The 20,544-nt window shown below is 47.0% G+C and overlaps 1 protein-coding gene across 1 annotated transcript in view; it reads left to right on the forward strand.

The window, feature by feature from the left end:
- The window catches only part of mpp7a (MAGUK p55 scaffold protein 7a), a gene marked incomplete at its 5' end in the record, with an annotated part of 91,404 nt that extends 81,580 nt beyond the window's left edge, over positions 1-9,824 (forward strand). The window contains 3 exons of the mRNA XM_079234443.1: positions 810-918; positions 2,445-2,588; positions 7,528-9,824. Coding sequence (XP_079090569.1) covers positions 810-918; positions 2,445-2,588; positions 7,528-7,707 — 433 coding nt within the window. The 3' untranslated portion in view covers positions 7,708-9,824. The remainder of the gene's footprint in view (positions 1-809; positions 919-2,444; positions 2,589-7,527) is intronic.
- Positions 9,825-20,544: the final 10,720 nt, after the last annotated feature.

Genomic DNA, 20,544 nt, shown 5'->3' on the forward strand with positions numbered 1-20,544 from the left:
GCTCACCTTCTTACCCTCTTCTTAACAGCAGGGTGCTGCGAGGTGTGAGTTTTTTTATTTTTAGCGCAGGCTACTGTAAGCTCTTAAATGACTTTCCCATAACCGAATATGAGGTTTCTTATAGAGCCTCCTTTCTTAAAAAAAAAAAAAAGCTGAGTAAAACTTTCTTACATGGGCAATTACCATAAAACGTTCTCTTTACATGGCATCAGTCGCACGGCGGCGGTCACTCGTCATGAGCAGACTGCTCGCATGACACACCATTAGCTTCAAATTCTTTCCACGTTGTTACTCTCTCTCGCTGCCCTGTTTTTCCCCCCTCCTTGTTTTCGGCTAAAAATACACGTGACTGTTCTTTTTGTCTTCCTCGCGTCAGCTGATTGGTGTCAAAGGAGGGGGGGGGATTATCTGGTGGAAAAGTGTTTGCTCGGTGGGGTTTAAATGGTGGATTAAAAAGGAGGGAAGGTTTTTGCCGTTCATGTCCCTTCTGGAACAAAAAGGCGCTGCTGATGGAAAGCCGGGCTGCACGGGACACTGTCTGGTTTTCAAGTTCTGCTGCAGGATATCTTCAGATCTGTCAGCGGTCGAGAGGGTAATCCTCCCGTCTCTGTGGATTTGTAGAGTTTTTATATGTCATTATATCTGAGACGAATCTCAGGAGTGTGCTGACGCAGCCGACCAGATTGGGACAAGATTCCAATGTTACCCTCGAGGGGACGTCAGCGTTGCATTAAATAACTAAGCCATGCACAGAAATTGTGTTTTCCTCCTCAACAGTCCTCTCATCTCTCCTCTCTCTATTTCTTCAGGTTCATCGAGTACGGCGAGTTCAAAGGGAACTACTACGGCACGAGTCTAGACTCCGTGCGCTCCGTCCTCTCTAAGAACAAAGTGTGCTTATTGGATATCCAGCCTCATGTGAGTGACACAGGCCTCGTCCTCTCCATCTCACTGACCATTGTCCCTCACTTCCCTGTATGTGTGTGTGTTTTTCTTTTTTTTTGTAGCCCTGTGGTACCTCAGAAGCAGCGCTCTCTCTCTCTCTCTCTCGCCCCAGGCTTCTCTGAGGCCTTGGCTGCTTACTGGGTTACCAAATAGTTTTTTTTTGCCGGGAGCAATTACCTCTAATTTCCTCTATTTGAAGATTTCCTCTTTGGCTTATGTGTCTTGGGTGTAGTAGCGGCGATCAAACCCCATGAAAAAAAAATGTCCCGAGCAACCATTAGTCCAGCGCCGGCCCGCATCGCCCCGTCTTCTGCCCCGCCAGCTCCTCCCTGTTTGTTTTTGCTCAGTGGATAATGGCGGGCACAAACGCACCATTATATAGATTAGCCTGGCAGCTTCTCAAACCTGAGACTCGGCCCCACAGCCCTCGGCTAACGTCTGTGAGAACGAGCCTGTGGAAGCTCATGTGGGTGTTTGTGCATTTACTTATGTGCCTTTTTTTTCTGCTTTTGGCATGCAATTGTGTTGTGTAAGCCACACCCACACCCTCCACAACAAGACTCATGGATCGGATCACCGGCAGTGTCAGAACATGTTATTGCTCCCACGCTGACTCGGCTGGAGAGGAATGCCTCCCAGGGGTTCCTCTCCTGCCCCTCCTTTGGCTTTTCATCCGTCCTCATATCAGTTGCGGGTTTCAGACCCAGCGCCCGTTAGCACAGTGGGGATCCCTGATTGCTATAGGACCAAGAGGGGAGCGCCCCGAAGCCGGCCTGACGCCACCGCTAACCAGCCCTGACCTCTCTCCCACCTCTTGGGAAGCAGATGGGCGCTATCGTGTCACGCAATTGTCATCAGACCTAAGAGGCAAGAAGGCCGCTGTCTTCTAAAAGAAGAGCATTGGAGGCCTCAGTGTCACACACCCATCCTTCAACCACCGGTTGGCTTTTAAGGAGAGACACCTCAGGCACTAACGTTGTTTTTTTCATGCACTGAGTCAACTTTGAGTCATTAGATGTCTTTTTTCAGAATAGTGGAATGAAAAACACACATTTAGGGGTTTATTTTACTACTTTTGTCTGTTTGCGTGATTTTGCCTAAATTCCCCAAAGGTTAACGTTAGATAATGTCTCATTTGCATATTTAAACATAACATTTTAGAAAAGATGCAAAACAGAAAATAAGTGTTAATGTCAGTAATTAAACTGGGGAAGTTTCATGGTTCTTTCTTTTAGTTAATAGTTGATTTCCATCTTTAAAGAACTCAAAGAAGACTCATGTATATTTGTTTTACATTGTCTCCCCTTAACCCTTGAACACATAGCAACCCGATGTCATGAGCCAAAAGCCGAATAATCCTTCTTTAGTCACCCCTAACAAGTGCAACCTCATATCTATTAGCTTGATGCAAGCTTCTTAAGTTACTCTCTCACTTGTGTTGCACCATGGCCACACCTCACACTCCCCTTTCCCTTTTCATGATTCACATTTATTTCCAGACCATAAAGCTCCTGCGGACGGGGGAGTTTAAGCCCTTTGTCGTGTTGGTGAAGCCTCCTGCCATCGAGCGGCTGAGGGAGACCAGACAGAACGCCAAAGTCATATCGGGCAAGGACGACAAGGGATCGGCCAAGCCATTCACGGTAAGAGGGCACGGGGGACGTCGAGCTGCGTGACGCATGGAGGTATCCAACCTGATGAAGCATCGCAGGAGATCTATTATCCTTTTCATGTACTTTTCATGATGCCGCTCAGATGAGATTACGGTTGTTGATGGTTTAATGACCTCTGTGAGGAGAGGGGGAAGCAGAAAATAACAGGAGATAGTAGGAGACGCATGCGTTTTGGATAAAGGGGGATTCTAAACACACAGCACATTCACAGCAGACACAAATGCTGTTGAACCACAATGCAACCATACATTATATTTTTATGAAGTTCTATTTAATGATATAAAGGACCACACAACAGAATAATGGCAAGAAGAAATAACAGCACGTGTGTGTGTGTGTGTGTGTGTGTGTGTGTGTGTGTGTGTGTGTGTGTGTGTGTGTGTGTGTGTGTGTGTGTGTGTGTGTGTGTGTGTGTGAGTGAGTGAGTGATGAGGTCATTCTCCACACACCTCCATCCCGACGCAGATGAAACCAATTAGCCGGTGTTCGGGGGGGGAGGTGGTTTTACCGGCCCTCGCACCGCCTGCGGGCGAGCGCGTGTCTCACTCGCCTGCAGGCGGTGCCGAGGCCAAGATTTTGGTCAGCGACGCACCGCGGAGGTCCTGACGGGACACCACGAGAGACGGGGGAGGGGAGAGACGAGGCTGTCGGAAGACACGGACACGACACGGCACCGCGAGGGGGAGCGGAGAGGGGGCGCGAGCTGCAGGTGTAAACCTCTTCCAGCTCTTCCAGCTGGGGGTTTATATGTTTTCTTTATTGGAAACATATGCAAATAACATGACACGTGAACCATAATTTTGCATAATATATATATATATATATATATATATATATATATATATATATATATATATATATATATATATATATATATATATATATATATATATGAATGCCCACCTCCTGCTTACTTTCCCACTCGCTATTTACCCCCCACCCGAGACAAAAGGTCCCTGGTTGCCATACATTTAAATGGCCAAATCACTTAAAGGTTGACTTTTCATTGACCTCTGGATGGTACGCATCTTAAAGAGACCTTAACGAAACCGTGGGACTTGAACTTCACCGGCAAAAAACATCTTTAGTGCTGACCTAAAAAAAATATATATATATAAATATACATGCCTGACCTATCTGTCTAAATTCTCAATCCATCAAATTAAGCAGTTAACTCCCATTCATGTTCTATGTGAAGCAGTGAATCCCTCGCAGAGGTGCATGATGGGATAGCCTGGGCAAAGTTCAAATGTGTGCACTCTGATTCAGTTCAAAATTGTTGAAATAACACTGAAGCTACCAACAGCAGCAAAGCGTAATGTGACGGCCCGACGGCTCCGCCCACAGGGCTCCTGGCCGCGTTTTGGAGCTGCATAGTGCTACCCTTAAACTATTGAGAAGAATCATGTCCTCTCCTTCCTACCGTCATCTTATTAAATAAATGTCTCTGCCTGACTCAACGTCGATATTTAACTTCACCGTCTGACTTTTTAAAAACCTCCATGCGAAACAGGAAGTCGGCTTGCGTTCGTCACGCGGTGAAACATCACTGGGTCTCATCTCCCAGCTGGCAGGGGTCCTGAGAGCGAGGAGCTCGGGCTGTCAGGAACAGGAAGGTTACCAACAACGCGTGCCCTAGCTGTTATTACTCTCTGTCCCTTTATTAGCCCATGCTATTCTCTCAAGTCGTACATAAAAGTCAGCCGGGTAACAAACCGGGTTCTGTGTCCATGTTCCTCGGATTGGCCGTTTAAAAAAAGCTCTGAAAGAGAAGCCGCCGTGGGGCGAGGTCGTCCCGGGCGTCTTCTGTGCACCGCCAGCTGTATTTCTCTGTAAAAGAGACAGGGCTGCTGTAATGATAAAGGCCGGGGGAACAGTCGTCTCATTGTTTCAGCAGTCTGACTTAAGCCCCCCTCTTTTTACTTTTTTTTTTGGAGCTGGAGGTGATTTGACATTTAAAGCACAGCGTAGGAGAAAAGCCCCGATGCAATGCATGAATCAGCTGTAGTGCCATTTAAAGCTGAATTATAACGTTTTTTAATGCTTAACTAGAAAGGGAGAGAGAAGTGTGTTATTGGGATTAATAAAGCGTGTGCATGCGTGCAGTAAAATCAGTAAAAATAAAAATGTACAAAATAAAATACAAGCCATAAACACATGACATTGATATTAAAGTCTGCAGCCCGGTTAAGCATCAGTCGTACAACTCTGTCGTCTCTGTGGAAATGAAGCAATCTAATTGCAGAGGGGAGGAATTCATTTCTTTGGACCTGCAGAAGTGGCATCATCAGCTCCAGCAAAAGAATATCCACTCACTCGCCCAGCTTTTCCGTTTGCCTCTTCTTGCCTCCGCCTCTTTTCCTTCACCTTGCATCTCCTCTTATATTCTCCCCGCGTGTTTTCATTCTCCTTTCCGTCCCTCCACCCAGCTAGCTGTCCCTTAAGCAGCGCCCCGCTGTGATTAATGTTCTTTTACCTGGAACGGCCTAACGAGAGGCAGACATGGAAACATCACGCACGCACACACACACACACACACACACACACACACACACACACACACACACTTAGCTCCCCGGGTTCTTTTAGTTGCCAGGACCAGTCCGAGGTGTTGTCTTCCTGGCGGCGGACGCGGAGGTCATCTGTGAGTCCTAACAGTGGGAGACCTGGGTCCAGATGACCGGGAATAACATCCCCGCCAATGACAAACCTTCTGCCCTGTCATCCTCCGGCTCACGGACTGATAAAACCACCACGTAGTCCATCGTTTAATTTTTAAATTGTTCAAAAAACAACAGAAAACGGGCATTTTGAGTGTTTTCTATTTAGCCGCTCAGCTAATCTGTCACGGAAAAGCAGAAAACCCACCAGAAACATTCTGAAGCGACTTCTTGGCTGTGTGTGTGTGTGTGTGTGTGTGTGTGTGTGTGTGTGTGTGTGTGTGTGTGTGTGTGTGTGTGTGAGTGAGAGAGAGAGTTTGGAGTGCATGCATACACACGTGCTCTGGAGTTCTTGATGTGCATGAATGTGCGTCTGTGTGTATTTATAATTGTGTGTTTGGCAAATGGAGGCTCGCTATATAAACCGTATCTGTTTCCAGTAAAAACACACGGCTAAATCAGTGCAGCAACTTTAGCCCCGCCGTCGCACCGAAAAGGCCGACCCAGCCAGGACCCACAGAGCCGGACGCCTCAGAGGGGACCACCGTGGAGATACCTGGTCCCAGTCTATGAATACAGGAGCCCCCAGATAGGCGGCGTGTTTACTCCCACCCTGATAAAAATATGATGTTTGGCCGCCCCTCACAGTTAGCATGTGGTTTTGTTCAGTACACTGGACGGCTGATTTGCATACGGACCTGGAAGACCCCTTATCCAAACCTCCATGCGGCGGCACGTGGGGGTTTCACGCAGCTCCCTCGTGTTGTGCTGGCGAGGCTCAACAAACAGGTCTAGGCAGCGACGCTGACCGTAATATGTTGAGAACTCATGAGGCTCATTCATCCGCTGAATTAGTGAACCGTGACTTCATTTCATTATTACATTACATTTCATTTAGCTGGCGCTTTTGTCCAAAGCGACTAAGTGCATTCAACCATGAGTACAAACTCAGAACAACAAGAATCAAGAAAGTACAATTTCTTCAACAAAGTTAAACTACAAAGTGCTATCAGTAAGTAGCATTTAAGTGCTACTACGGTGGTACTTTCCTTTCAAGATGTAGTCGAAAAAGATGTGTTTTTAGTTTGCGACGGAAGATGTAGAGACTTCTCAAGGGGCAATCTCAAAGTTTTTCATTCCAATAAATGTCCCTCGCTGAGGGAGGTAGCACAATGGTGGTTGAGCCACTGACTAAAGTATTGCAATATTTGTATATTTACGGTATGATGAACATTGTGTGACATTCCCAGATGTCCCTGCTCTATTACAGTTTTTCTGCATTCAATGCACACACACATTTTTACTTTGCACACAATTCTGAAAGCTGGCATGTTGGTATACCAAACAAAGGCTCATTAGAATAAGAGCTACCTTTGCAAAGGCGCTTCATATTTCTCCCGCCAGCCAATCAGATCCCACTGGGGCTTTTTTCAGTACGTGGGCTTAAAGAGACAGGCGCCCAGACAGAGGGTGAATTCGGGTGTATTCAGACCGTGGGAGTCTTTTTTTTTATAACACCAAAGCGGGTAGACATGTTCTAGTAAAAACCTAAAATACAACTGAACCAGAAAATGCGCTTAGACATCCCCTTTAAATCAAGTCTATATGACAACGCCCCGCCTAATATAAGGGAATTCATTCACTTCATAAAGTCAAGATGAAAATTGAGTAAGTCAGTCTGTGTGATGCAAAGTGTTTCGAGACCTACGCACGTTTTCTTTATATAGTGTACTAAATGTACAGAAGTACTGACTGATTTCCAAGATGTGTTCTTGCTTTGTAGTGATGACCCTGAAGCTGCAGCCAGGGTCACGCGGTCCGGCTCAAGCTGTCATTCCCCTATAAAATAACACAAAGTCCAGACCTGCTATAATGTCTGTTTTACATGTCTGTCTTTTTAGGCACGATGGTTATGTTTTTGTCCCCTGCTTATTTTGAGGACTTTTCTTTGTGAATCCGACGCCCCGTGTGAGGAAATGATGAAAATTCCTTGAGGTCGGGTTGCTGCGCGGGGAGCTTTTAGTGCGTGGTCTGTGCCAGGGTTCATGTGTGGGGACCATGTTATAAAGGGCTCCGCACGGGCCACTTTGTGCTTATGTGCGTGTTCAAGGCCGTCTATTTTGCGTTTACAGTATGTGAATGTATCTCTGTTTACTGAGGCTGCCCTCAAATGAGGTGGTTTCGCCTTCATCTCTGCATTTTTGTCTCTCACCTTCCGTCTCCGTCTCTGTTCCCCCGCCCCGCTGCAGGAGGAGGACTTCCAGGAGATGGTGACCGCCGCCCAGACGCTGGAGGCCCAACACGGCCACCTGTTCGAGAAGGTCATCGTCAACGAAGACCTCTCCACGGCCTTCGGCGAGCTGCGGACGGCGCTGAGGAAAGTGGAGACGGAGACCCACTGGGTTCCGGTCATCTGGACCCACTCCTGAGAATCCACGCGGAGGAGGAAAGGGAAGGGCTTTGACGAAAATATGCACGTTTTAAAAAAAATAATCTTTCTATGTCTGCTGGTGTTTGGGGGGGTAACGGGAATAAAACAAGACTGCTGCGTCGCCGCAAAGAGCTTTTCGGGCCGGATTTAGACCTCCGCTGTAGTCTGGATGCAGACCTCCATGTCTGACCAGATCCGGCCGTCTGGACCTCGGACCTCGGACATCGGTCTGGGTCTCAACGGGGTCGGAGGCCTGAAACCAGAACGGGGGCCGATCCTGGACCCATTGCTGCACCAGCAATCCTGCCAGCACACCAGCAACCGCGCCAACCAGGACTCTTGTCTTTAGTGTGTTTATAACATTAGGCCATTAGAAACCAAAGGGGTTGACGTATTTCTTTCTTGTTGGACAACGTACTCGCATATGTCTGTAAAGGAACACTTCAGAAGGAAAAAGAGAAGAGAACATGTCTGCCTTCTGTGTTTCTGTGCGTCTGTAATGCTCCCGTGACTGTTACTCCAAACAAAGCACCGTCAGGTACTCTCCCAAGAAAGGGCAGTAAGTGTAATTTTATTTAAGAGAAATTAATATATTTTCTAATATCCTCCTTTTATATGCCTATCCTGACTCCTGATCTCGACTGCAGCCACCCTGCTGACGGCTCCTCACACCCGAGGCGTCTCGTCAGTCAAGTGTTTGGATTTCATCGCCCCAGTCTAGTTTACCCCGGACAAAGCACACAGAGAGCCATTTTTATTTAGGTGTTATATATTCCATTTTGTAGCATTTTCGAAAAAGCCACCCCTTCAAACGAAGGTGCCCAACATAACAGCTTTGCCATTTAGTGTCCCAGAACTGGACACGTTTTGGCTGTGTGCTCGAAGAAAATGTTCACAATTGTGTTTTATTAGGGTGGAGTCTTTATTTTTATTCACATAAAAAATAAAAAAATGGCTTCATAGAAGGTCCGCAGCACACGTCCAGGGGTTTAACTCAGAGAAATGCTGAAAAGTAGCTGCCCCGGACTTTATGAGCATTAGAAGTTTATTGCTAATTTGCGTCTCCTATTCCCGGTCTGACTTACTCATTTTTTACTTAATACTTTCTTTCCTTTTTTTTGTTACTTCTAACTGTTTTTCACAGCAGCCGGTCACTAATCCTGGCTGTATTATTATTATTACTACTATCATTAACAATATTCCAGCCCTGGTAGCTTCTCCTTTCTTTGCTGAAGAATGATGAATGATGAAGAGCAATATCTTCCTCTTTAAAGGAATAGTTTGCCGCCTTACTTCTAGTGAGACGAGCCGGTCGGTGCCACTTTCATGCTCACATATCATTGATGGACCTTGAGCTAAGAGGCGCTTAGCTTAGCTTGGTTTAGCTTAGCATAAAGACTGGTCTGCTGCTAGCTTAGCTCCGTACAAAGATCAGAACCAGGCAGCAGCTCTAAAGTTGTGGTTTTTTATTGTTGTTTCACTCTGAACAAGATATTTATTCTTTTATAAGCTTTAAAGGAGCTGGTCCACATGCCGTGGTCAGAGCCAGAGCTCCCCATGCGTTGTTTATGCTAAGCTAAGCTAATTACCTTCTAGCTCTGGCTCCATCCTTAACGTACAGCCATGAGAGAGGTATCGACTATTTAACCCATGGTAAAGAATAATAATAAATGAACATATTGCCACGATGTCAAACTGTTCCCCAAACCTTTTCCTCTCATACACTAGCTGTATGTCCAGCTCAGGTTATGTTGCCCACATTTCTTTATGTTCGTTTATTCTACCCTTTTCATCCGCTGTAATATTTATATATTTGATTTCTGTCCATTTTTAAAAAAGGGTAATAAAAGTGTTCAGTATTGATAACACATGTTGAAGGGACTCTTAACACTCCTAGTCTTTTATTCATTTTAGTGTCACATTAATTTCCCTTCTTGCATTTGATTTTACTCGTTCACCTGTTTGTTTCTCAGCCCTTCTGCCGTCTACTTTATCCATCAGAAATCACATTTGTACAGTCTCCAGAAAATATTTTTAATTTCCTGCTGTAAATGAAATGCTGTTGTACGAATTGACATTATTCTTGATAACTGCTACATTTTATATTAAAGAATATCCAACTAAACTTGTACGGGCATAGATTGAGAGCAGTGATGCGTGTTCCAGTGTTTCTGGGATTTCTGCCCTTAAGAGAAGAAGATTCCAGCCACGAAGTTCGCTCCGGAGTGCACAGTTGTGTCAACAGAGCTGACACCTTTCATCTCGTCAGTGAGTGGATTTGGCCGTTACAGCTGATGTAGATTTTCAGAGTATTGCAGTACTTTCCCCTCACGCTGCAATCATCTTTAATGAATTTTAAATAGTGATTTGGCTTCCCGGTGGCTCTGTTGGCGCGTGTCTTTATAGTCTGACCTGTCATATAAAGCCGGAAAAAATTAAATTGAAAATGAAATTCTCGAGAAAAATACCTATTCATCTGTCGTTGCAGATTTTCACCCAACTCATACATTCCTATAAATGTGTTCAGAAACTATTTGTCATCATCCCAAGCGCACGCGTCCTGAGCCAGGTTTCCATTCAACGTCACACTAAACGCTCCTTTTCGAACAAGTTTTCTGAAAATCAGCAAAAAGAAAAAGCACGTTTCCATCCACTACTTTCACATGAATATTAGCAGTTTGCTGCCCTGAGATAAACGGTTGAGACGACGGCATTATGAGGATGCTAAACCTGATGCAAATGTGACATTTATGTTTGTTTCATGTATTCATTTGAGGAAAATGGAGCAGAAACCTCAAACTTTACGGGTAATTTGATAAATCTGTTTTATTGCACTGCATTTTGCTTTAATGGATGCACCAACTTTTCCCTCGGCCAAGCTAAATATTTTGGCTTATTTCAAATATCCGGTGTTTCCACCCTCTGCGCAAATTGAAAATGCGCATAAGAAGACACTTAAAGCTGTCACATCCAGATGGAGCACGAACTCCTAAAAGAGGATTGGTTGGATCGAGATTGAAGGAAAGGGCTCGAATCCAGTTACCGCTGAAACCAGCAGAGCGCCGCGGCCCAATTAAACCCCGGTGTCCTGCTCCAGCTGTGTGCCAAATCACTAACTCAGATGTCACTGGACCTTTGAAAACGGTGGCTCTGTGAACGAGTCGGCGGGGGTGGTAAAAGAGGGGAGGGGTCTCAAGAGAAGTTCGGCCTCCAAACCAAGCGACCCACTGGAGGATTCCACGGGCCTCCGCTTGATGAGGTTCCAACTAAAACCCCCCACCGGTCCAAATCAGGTCGCCTCACATTCACATTTCCGCTTCTCCACAGTGTTAACTTTGATAGCTGTGTGTGTGTGTGTGTGTGTGTGTGGTGGGGGGGGGGTCTACAGCAGTGAGGTTGTGGAGCAGGCGGCGGCAGGGGACGGTCAGGAGAAGGTGACGGCGCTCACTAAGGCCTGAACAGAGGAGCCCGTCATTATTCCACATCTTGCTCTTTCGTCATGTCTTTCTCTCACTCCGTCTTTCCCCTTAATTTGAATAACAGAGTGATGGGAAGTGAGGCTGCCAGCTGTACTTATGCGTCTCGCCGTGCGTGAGAGAGGTTTTCCCCTCCAAACATGTTGAGCGCAAGGCGAACGCCCCGCTTTGCGTTGTCCTGGGCCGAGGGGATGCGTGAACGGGGTCTTTCTGGAGCTTCTAAGTGAGTGCAAACGGACCCCATTTCCTCTCACGTCGTAACGCCAAAGGGCGGACCAGTGTTCAGGACCTTGTTGTGTGAGTAGAGGTCTCAGACTTGAAGGAGCCGATGTAGCCGGTTCCCCCTGCAGCACTTTGAGTATTCTTCAGTCCTCGCTTCAACACATTACACTCAAGTTTGTCTTCACCTCGTGCCTCACACACTGTCGGGTCTCCCATGTGCTTATTCGGCTCCAAAGCGTGTCGAGCTATGTTTTGATAGCTCTCCAGTCGCCCGAGAAGGGGAGGGATGCCTCCCTGATCCTGAGCAACAAACAATGAGCGCCTGATTCACCGTCGACGCCGTTGGTGACGGACGTGCCGTTTTGCTTCCTGATTCCTCGACGGGCCGTCACCCTGCGCGTCGAGCGGCCCACGCCTTCGTCAGGAGCGGCGGGAGCCCGGACGCTGTGCTTTATTCTCCCTCAGATGGGGACGACAGAAACACGTGTTCACAGATTAGGTTTCCCCCGACATGGATAACGAGAGGAATCGGCCCCATATGCCAAGGTACTTTAGCTGAGTTATGATGTAATGCTGAAATATACTACGTGTGTACATTTGTGCCTGTGCATATGATGGATAAAACGGAACGGTAAATGGCACTGCCCTACAGTAAGTAGTAGCAACAAAAAAAAAAGAGCCACTCTCATAAATCTTCATATAGTTGTATAAAAGTCTGCCTGCAGCCCCGGACTGATTTAAGATAACAAATCCCTGGTCCTCTCTATTCATCTTCCTTCATCTCTTGAAGAGCGAGCTGCCGTGTGAGTTAAGGCCGAGCGATGGCTTCCCCAGCTCAGACATGAACACTGGCGCTCGGCGAATCAAAGACCTGCTCTCCCGTCTAACCCCCCCTCCGTTCCGACAACTATAATCGTTTGGGAATCTGAGGATTTATAGCGAGCGAAGTCCGGCTTTTATCTCAGATCCCGCGGATTAACGTTGCAGTAATGTCTCGTGAATCGTTCTCTTTCTTGCCCGTTTGATATTATTTTCACGTCCATAAATCCTTGCATTAAGTGAACCCATTGTTTTGGGAGCTGAGGGCCGGAGCCAAGACGAGCGGGGGCCGAGGCAGGAGGAGCAGTGGGCCCCGGTAGACGAACAAGGTGGGATTAAGTCGCGGAACAAGTCCGAAATCCCGTCTTGTCCCCGAGCCCAGCGACATGTCAGAGGGGTTCCCAGCTCCGCCCCCTTGACGCATTTCGGAAACCTAAAGTGAAACGTCCCGGGTCTCTGGAATCATTTTGATTTACTGCGTTCAAATTACCAATATCCTGAAACGGGGCTCAACGTGATAAGTCCCGCCCGTGTAGCAAGACAAATCGTCTTGGGCATCAGAAGAGGGTCTGATGAGGTCTCATACGCGCTCGTCCTGAATGGGCCTTTTCTTTCCGAGCCTCTCGCTTCTCGTTCTCTCGGCGTTCCGCTGTCCTGCCCTTGCCCAGCCTTTCATGTGGTGACTCAGTCCATCACCGCGGCTTCACCGACGGAGCGAGCCAGCGATGCCGCTCTGTTTTTCTCATCCCCGGGTAAATGCCCTTGACCATAGGGAGACTTCCGCAGACTAATGGGGCTTCAGGCCAGGATCCTCCGCCCACCCTGTCTCCTCGGCCTAATTAGCCTCCGCCATTACCTCATGTCTGTAGGCAAAGGTCTTCGGGGCACGTTACCTTGAGCTGTATTTCTCAATTACAGGACTTTAAGAACTGAAGGGTTGGGGTGGGGAAGTGAACAGGGGTTGCCCTTCATTCCTCCCCGGGCCCGAGAACGCCCTTTTCACCCTGATGAGATTGTGTGGCAATCATAACAACGCGTCCGTTAGCGGCGGCGCGGTTGGTCATTAATGCAGGCTGACGTGTGAACACGCTGCCCGCTGGGGCCGCGGAGGTTAACTCGTCTCTCCGTGCGCATTTGAGAGCGAGACAGAGAGGTAAAAGTTCATCTGGAGGGTCCGCAGCCGCTAAAACCAAAAATTCCTCTGACACATGTGGAGCTAAAGCAGCGTACGGGGGCCGAGGTTGCACAAAGGCGTTGACTATGTCAGAGGAGTTCGGAGCTGTCCACCTGTATTTTCTTAAACTTTCTCCGCGGCCTTCCCCCGAGTCTTGTTGGCCTCTATCGAAGCAGCTTTAATTACGCAGACTCTGAACTGTCATCTTTAAAGTTGGAGCACTCTGGGGGTCAGGACCTTCCTCGGTGTGCTACAAATTAGTCCCAACACTGCCATGATTTCCTCCAGTCCGGGTGAGTGAGAAAAGCCAAAAAAAAGAAACGTACCTGCTTTCCAAAGGAGTCTGACACATTCTTTTAATATTCTGCGTTATCCTCGTAGGTTTCCAGCAGCGCTGGCGTTCAAGCGGCTTTGTGCAATTTTGTAAAACCCAATACATGCAAATGTAAGTAGCAAAACAGTGTTACTCCATCTTCCAGCTGTACGCCACTCAAATGGAATGTAGCAGTGCGTCCAGCTGGGGTATGGGAGCCCAGCAGCAGTAGCCACGCTGACCCTGTGTAATGACGCTAAGTGGATTACAAGGAGGCCCTGGTCATTGGTCATTAATATTGAGTCCGCTCGAGTTACCTCCATGTGACGGCAGCTACGCCACAGGGACTGAAGCACAGGACCTCCAAGATACCTGAGAAGCTCACTGCTGTGTGCAAGGACCTCAGATGTGACTGACAGCCTCCTGAAACTGAAAAAAGGAAGAGAGATCCAGAGAGATCAGTGTGGACCATTTTAGTTTGGGGATTAAGGGTTGATTATTGAGTATCATGTAACCCTACCTGTGCTGAGAGGTGAATGGAGGTTTGCTCGTGGTGCTCTCAGCTTTGTTGAAATAAATATGAAGGACTAATGCAACATATTTTTCCATAAACGGTTCCCTGTGTATCCTTGGTCACACCAACATTTAAAATATACAGTATATACACGCTAGACGGTTCCCAGCTACCTAGCGTGTTAGCTCCCGAGGTCCAGAAGTTCACCAACCAGCCCCGCGAGTTAGTCCCTATCCACCAGCAAGCTTTGAGCATTGCCTCTCTCTCAATAATGTGCAACGTTCTGGTGTGACCGGGCCTTTATTCATATTATTAATAAACTATTTATTTATTTATTATAGAGGATTGACAGAATACGCTGTGGCAGATACCCCAAAGAGAGGGTTTCACCCTCAACCTGCAGTGAGGTACGGCTCTTCTTTATCCAACGCAAATGGCGTAGGCATTAAGATTCATTCTAAATCTTATATTTGGTCCTTCGTCCAGGTGTGCAACCATTACGGCTTTTGCACAATGGCCTTGATTGCCAAATATAACATGAAGTACATGTGTGGTCAACATATGTGAGCTAATAGGAGAGAAATGTTGGATTCCCCACGGAAATGTGAGGACATGGGGTTTGATTAGCTCCACAAGGCTACACGTCACCACATTATGAATCTCCGCGTTTAAGAAAACAGAGGGACACTTAACGAGCCGTGTTCCTGAACGCAACAAGCGCTCCCATGAAGCCCCAGAGGCTGAAGGAATGTATATCTTTACGCTGATGTGTCTGCACGCGAAGACCTTGTAACGGACATGTAGACAGCACGTTGCTATCGCCATGTTCTGGGGAAACACGGCGACGTTGTTAGGAGCTCGTTGGCACCTCTGTATCAACAGCGCGCTGGGCTGACGGGGCCTCAACCCGGATCATGACAACCTCAGCTGTATCGCTCAGTTTGTTCCCAGAGCCTAAAAGACCAAGGCCTGGCCCCTGAACCTCCACACTCCACACGCCGTGTTTTGACACGCTGTCACCCTCTCTTTGATTGGCTAGGTAGCAGGATAAGCACAGTGGGGCTGGCGCTCACTGTGTGTCTAATCAAGTAGGCCTTGATGGCTAAGCCTGCCCACCTCAGACGTATGATGAGGACTCACGTGATCCAAGGGAAGGATAAAAAACAAACAAAATCAAGGCTGGAAGGATAAAACAGGGACCAAATGGAAGCAGGTGGAGAGTCTCTTTTTTGTTGTTGCAGAGGAGGAATAACAAGAAGCAGCGTGATTTTGATATCGGGTCATGTCCCTTTACGAGGTGAGGTAATTTCCAATAAAGAGCCATATGCCCTGCGAGGAACCAGGCCTGTGGCTTTGCCAATATATTGTGTTGAGCAGACAGCAGACGTGGGTTACCGGGTCCTGGTGGACGGAGGACAGAGCTGCTCCACGCAACCTGTTAAACTGTCAAAGCCAGTGCTCTCACATGAAAGACGCCGTGTGACAGGGCCTTAACGCAAACAATCCATAAAGCGGGTCCCCTTTTGCCAACTGTAAACATTTAGTTTTACACTCAAGTGTGACGGCTTTCAGAACTGCTTTAGAGGAAACGCAGCATGAGGTTGAGACGGGAATGGTGTCGGGAAAGAGAAAGAGATGCTTTGGGCCTTGTTAGTCCAGAGGCGGGAGAGCCACTAGCACTGTGTGTCATGTGCTAGCAGGTGTTGATGGCGGGGAGTGGTGCTGCAGCGGTTGAGGGAGCAGTTGAGGTTTTGGCTGTGGACAACAGGCCGTAATGAGTGACGCTCCACAGGCGCTGGTGTGCAGCCAGTCAGAAGGTTGAGAGAACGGAGCGCCCCTTTAACTGGAGCCATCTGAAAGGAGGAAATGCCCACAGTACAAAGTCTGGTCTACTGGCACTCTGACCGCTGTGCAGATCTCAAGAGAGGCTCCCGCCGCGAGACCGAACCGAAGAATCCAAAACCCCACAACCCCCCAATCCCGGCCTGTGCGCAGCGGAGCAACAGCAGAGCTCTCACGCAGGCCAAAGACAGACTGATTAGTCCTCGGAGCTTTGTGATCAGACTACGTTGTTAACATTGGAACCGCACCGACTTTGACTGCCTTTTCGTGGCTTGTTGAAAACTTAGAGAAACATATTGTGTTTCCAGAATCTCTCGGCTTCAAAGCGGCTAGCCAGCACACTCCTTAAGTGCAGCTGTCCTTCTCTTTGAGCGCTCTACAAGGCTACTGTTTGGGAACAACAGGCAAGTGATAGCGATTACCTGATGCTCAAGCTATGCCTGTTGGGTTATATACGTTCCACTTCCTGCAATAACTCGCCCAGACTGTTGCCAAAGGCCCGGAAAGAGGATGTGCCAAAATGGCGAGTTATACAAGGCATTTAATGGCCCTGAAAATACCGTGTCACGTATTAAAAGTGCTCAAATAGGACTTTATCTACTGACGCTACTGGCAACGACTTTAGTGGATGAACAAAATATGATCTTGAAATCTGCTACTCTTTGGCATACGCTCAAATGAAACAAACGTCTCTTGCATGATACCGTATTCGACGCTGATTAATTACTCTAGAGCGCCTGAGCTGCTCTAGAGTTCAGTGCGTTTTACCGTTTGCCAGTAAAAAAAAAAAAGAGCGTTTCCCTGTAAAACGCTCGTCCTGTGCAGTAACACGGTCAGCTCCACCAATAAACATCAACCAAGCACGATGTTTTACATCTGCGGTCAACGTCCAAGTCGTCCCTCCCGCAGATGACTCATGGGGTCGGCCGAAGACAGTCGTCAGTCAAGTCCAGTGACGCTGCCGACCACCCTGTCGGCCAGCTGATGTGGACGCCCTGTGCTGTATACACTCCTGCTGTGGCTGCCTGTTAATCACAGCAGGAGGTTGGCTGAGGCGCACGAGGGAAAGGCCAAGCGACGGTCAGGCGTGTCGTGGAATTCGGCATGTTGAAACTCAACTTCAGACAGGTTTCCCCTTCCCAGTGGCTCCCAAACGTTCAGCATTCACATTGCACACAAATTGGCCTTGTAATTGATGTTTTCACGAATTGTGTGCAAGGGGCTATATTTCTGGGGTTGCAGTCAAGCCAGCAGATATTTGGGACCAAAGCTTCTTTTGACGTGCGCTGCTGTTGTTTACATTACATTTCATTTAGCTGACGCTTTTATCCAAAGCGACTTACAATAAGTGCAATTCCACCTTGAAATTTAGAACAACAAGAATTAAGAAAGTACAATTTCAATAAAGTTAAACTACAAAGTGCTATCAGTAAGTGCCGTCTAAGTGCTACTAAAGTGCTACTACGGCGCTACCTTCCTTATTCAAGGTGTAGTGGAAAAAGATGTGTTTTTAGTTTGCGGCGGAAGATGTAGAGACTTCCTGCTGTCCTGATGTCAATGGGGAGCTCGTTCCACCATTGAGGAGCCAGGACAGCAAACAGTCGTGACGTTGTTGAGTGTTTAGCGCGCAGTGACGGAGCTACAAGCCGATTGGCAGAAGCCGAGCGGAGCGAACGAGCACAGTCCTTTCAGCAACTGGAGATGCAAGAATGGGGTTGGAGTTGAGAACATGTGCTTCAAAAGAAGCCAGTTTACAAGCTCATTTTAGACCAATACAAAGCTAAAGCTTCATCAAAAGATAGGTGCTCGGTTCCCAGGTAGCCTTTCTGCTAGGGGTTGCCTGCATTCAACTAAAGCTTTCTACAAACGGAAATACACAAACTACATATGAATGCAGAATATATTTAAAGATATAACATATAATATGATTGTTAAAATTAGAAACAAAAACAACAAATCTTCGACAGAAAAATTAAAAAAATGTACTCTCTCATATCTGTGCTTGAAATACACCTTTTAGGCACATAATAATAACAATAATAAGTTGTATTTGGTCTTCTAATTGAACCCTCGATAAGATAAAGCAAGTTAATACACATCATCCCGCTGAAGTTGGCCAAAACTGTCCTGTATAATTTTATCTCCCCAGGCCTCTAAATTTGAATGTAGTGGAGCAATGTGAAAAAGGTAGCTTACACTTTGACCCGCTCATAAACCCTGTGACCGGTCCGATGAAATTATTACTTGTATGTATTTATTAAGGAAATAAAAGTGATTGAACCACATAGAAAAACCAACAAAGAAATGGAAAAAACGAGTTGAACATGAACTTTAATTGGATTTAAAATGTTAACAAAGAGGTGTTCTGCTCTGTGCTCCAAGTAAATGACGTGATGAACAACAGAGTTGTCTCCAGGCAAAGTCCTCTCTAAATTGCATTTGTCTGTTCACAAGGACGTCTCTTTCTCTACTTTCACGGGGCTGTCTCATTATTTCCAAGGAGCAATATTCCTCTCTCTGCCTGTCTCTCTTTCCCTGATTGGCCTGGCGGCGCCAACGCTGGAGCTGCACCAACGCAAAGGTCTCAAGCAGCACCTCGTCTCTAATGATGGGAGGACAGCGGGACCGGCCTCTTCTCTCGTTCACCTCTCACCACATTTAACGAGTCGCCCTCTTCGTCTGTTCTCGCCCCCGTCCCACAGCTTTTCCATTTCCATCTTCCACTCAACATCTATCTTCATCTCGGTCCACTCTCTTTACCCACGTGTTCGTCTTCGCTCTCTTCGCAAACAATAATCCCAAAAGACACCCCACCACTCACTCCTCTCCTCTCCCTCCTGGCTCCTCGTAACCCCTTCGCCTCGCCCGCTCTCCTGCTCTCTGCTACCTCAGCTCTCCTGTCACCCTGAGACAGGGGAGGGAGAGAACAAAGGGCCCCTGATGTCTTCCTGGAGAGGTTTTCTCCAGCAAAAGTCAAACTGCATTACGGCTCCCCGAGCATTAGCGAGTGAGGCGGCGCCAACAAACGTGGACGGCCTCTCAGACCGCGCTTTCAAAATAATAATTACGCTGTTAGAGATGAAGCGAGCGAGACAGAGGAGCAAGGAGGTGAAGGGGGGAAGAAAAGAAAGAGAGGGCAGATTTTTTTTGATTTTATTTAAGCGAGCTGAACGTCCTGAAAGAGTAGAACCAGCTGCTATCTCCGGGGCGAGTGGAAGGCCACACGACCGGTCTGGCACAACGGATCTTGCCAGCTCAAGGGTATTTAGAGGCCTTTATCTAGTAAACGTGTCATCACACGAACCAGGAGAAAGACCGCTTTTACCTTTTGCTTTGTCAAGTCATTGATTGGGCATTATCGCTTTTTATTTTGATAAGGAGGTGACAGGAAATGAGGGAAGAAAGAGGGCGAATGACACGCGGCATTGTCCCTGACCGAACTTGAACCTGGAATGTTATTACTGTACATGGTCAGCGTCCAACAGCCCAAGGCCGCATTGCTAACCAGGCAAAGTGGGGCCCCACACATGAGAATGTCCACAGATTTCTTTTTGGTGACATAATTGCTATTTTCTTAGTGAATTTGCACAACATCAATGAGATATCAACTAAAGTGGCTCCTAATGTTGTGGCCCTGTCTGGCAGAGAGGCCTTTGGATAGTTTTTAAACGCTCCAACGAGCAATTTGGTTTGCAAACAGTGGGCAACACGACCAATACACATCTGTACAATAGATAAACACAAGACATAAATGCATACTACATACAGTAGGGCGGCTGTAGCTCATGGGGAGAGCGGTCGTCCTAAAACCACAAGGTTGCCGGTGCAGAGAATAAAAATGTCCCCATTGTGGGACTAATAAGGGATTCTAAATAAATACAAATTCATTATGAAATTGCAGTGAGCTACAAAAGTCCATCAGTTTTGGGTTGAAGTGTCTGTGCAGGAGCAGCTTGAAAACCCAACAGCCAACGAATGATCGCAGATAGATTTCATTATGTTTTTTTTATTGATTTTAAATCCCATATTAGTCCCACAATGGGGACTTTTTTATTCTCTGCATTTTAACCCATCCTTAGTAACAGCCTCGTGAAGCGCCCGGGGAGCAGCAGGTTCAGTGTCTTGCTTAAGGACACTTTGACATGCAAACTATGGGTGACAAATGGTTCTTGGTATTGTGTCCTTAATAAAATCATTAGCAGGCATAATGCAAAAGGACGACTCAGACTTGCAACTCGCGTGCTTTTCTACACTGCCGTAGCAAAGGTTGCGTATAGATGACGACGCAAGTGAACTCGGGTACGAAACAGTACATGATGCTATCTTACCTCCTATCAGGCTTCATACGCATTCTGACCAATGGGTTTCATGACTTTTCCATGACTTTAAACCAAATTTCCATGACCAAACATTTTGTGAAATCTCAGTGTAAACATGAAAAAGTGAGAAAATGTAGTATTTAAACTAACAATGAG

This window comes from Taurulus bubalis, assembly GCF_910589615.1.
Source record: "Taurulus bubalis genome assembly, chromosome: 18".
Classification (NCBI taxonomy): domain Eukaryota; kingdom Metazoa; phylum Chordata; class Actinopteri; order Perciformes; family Cottidae; genus Taurulus; species Taurulus bubalis.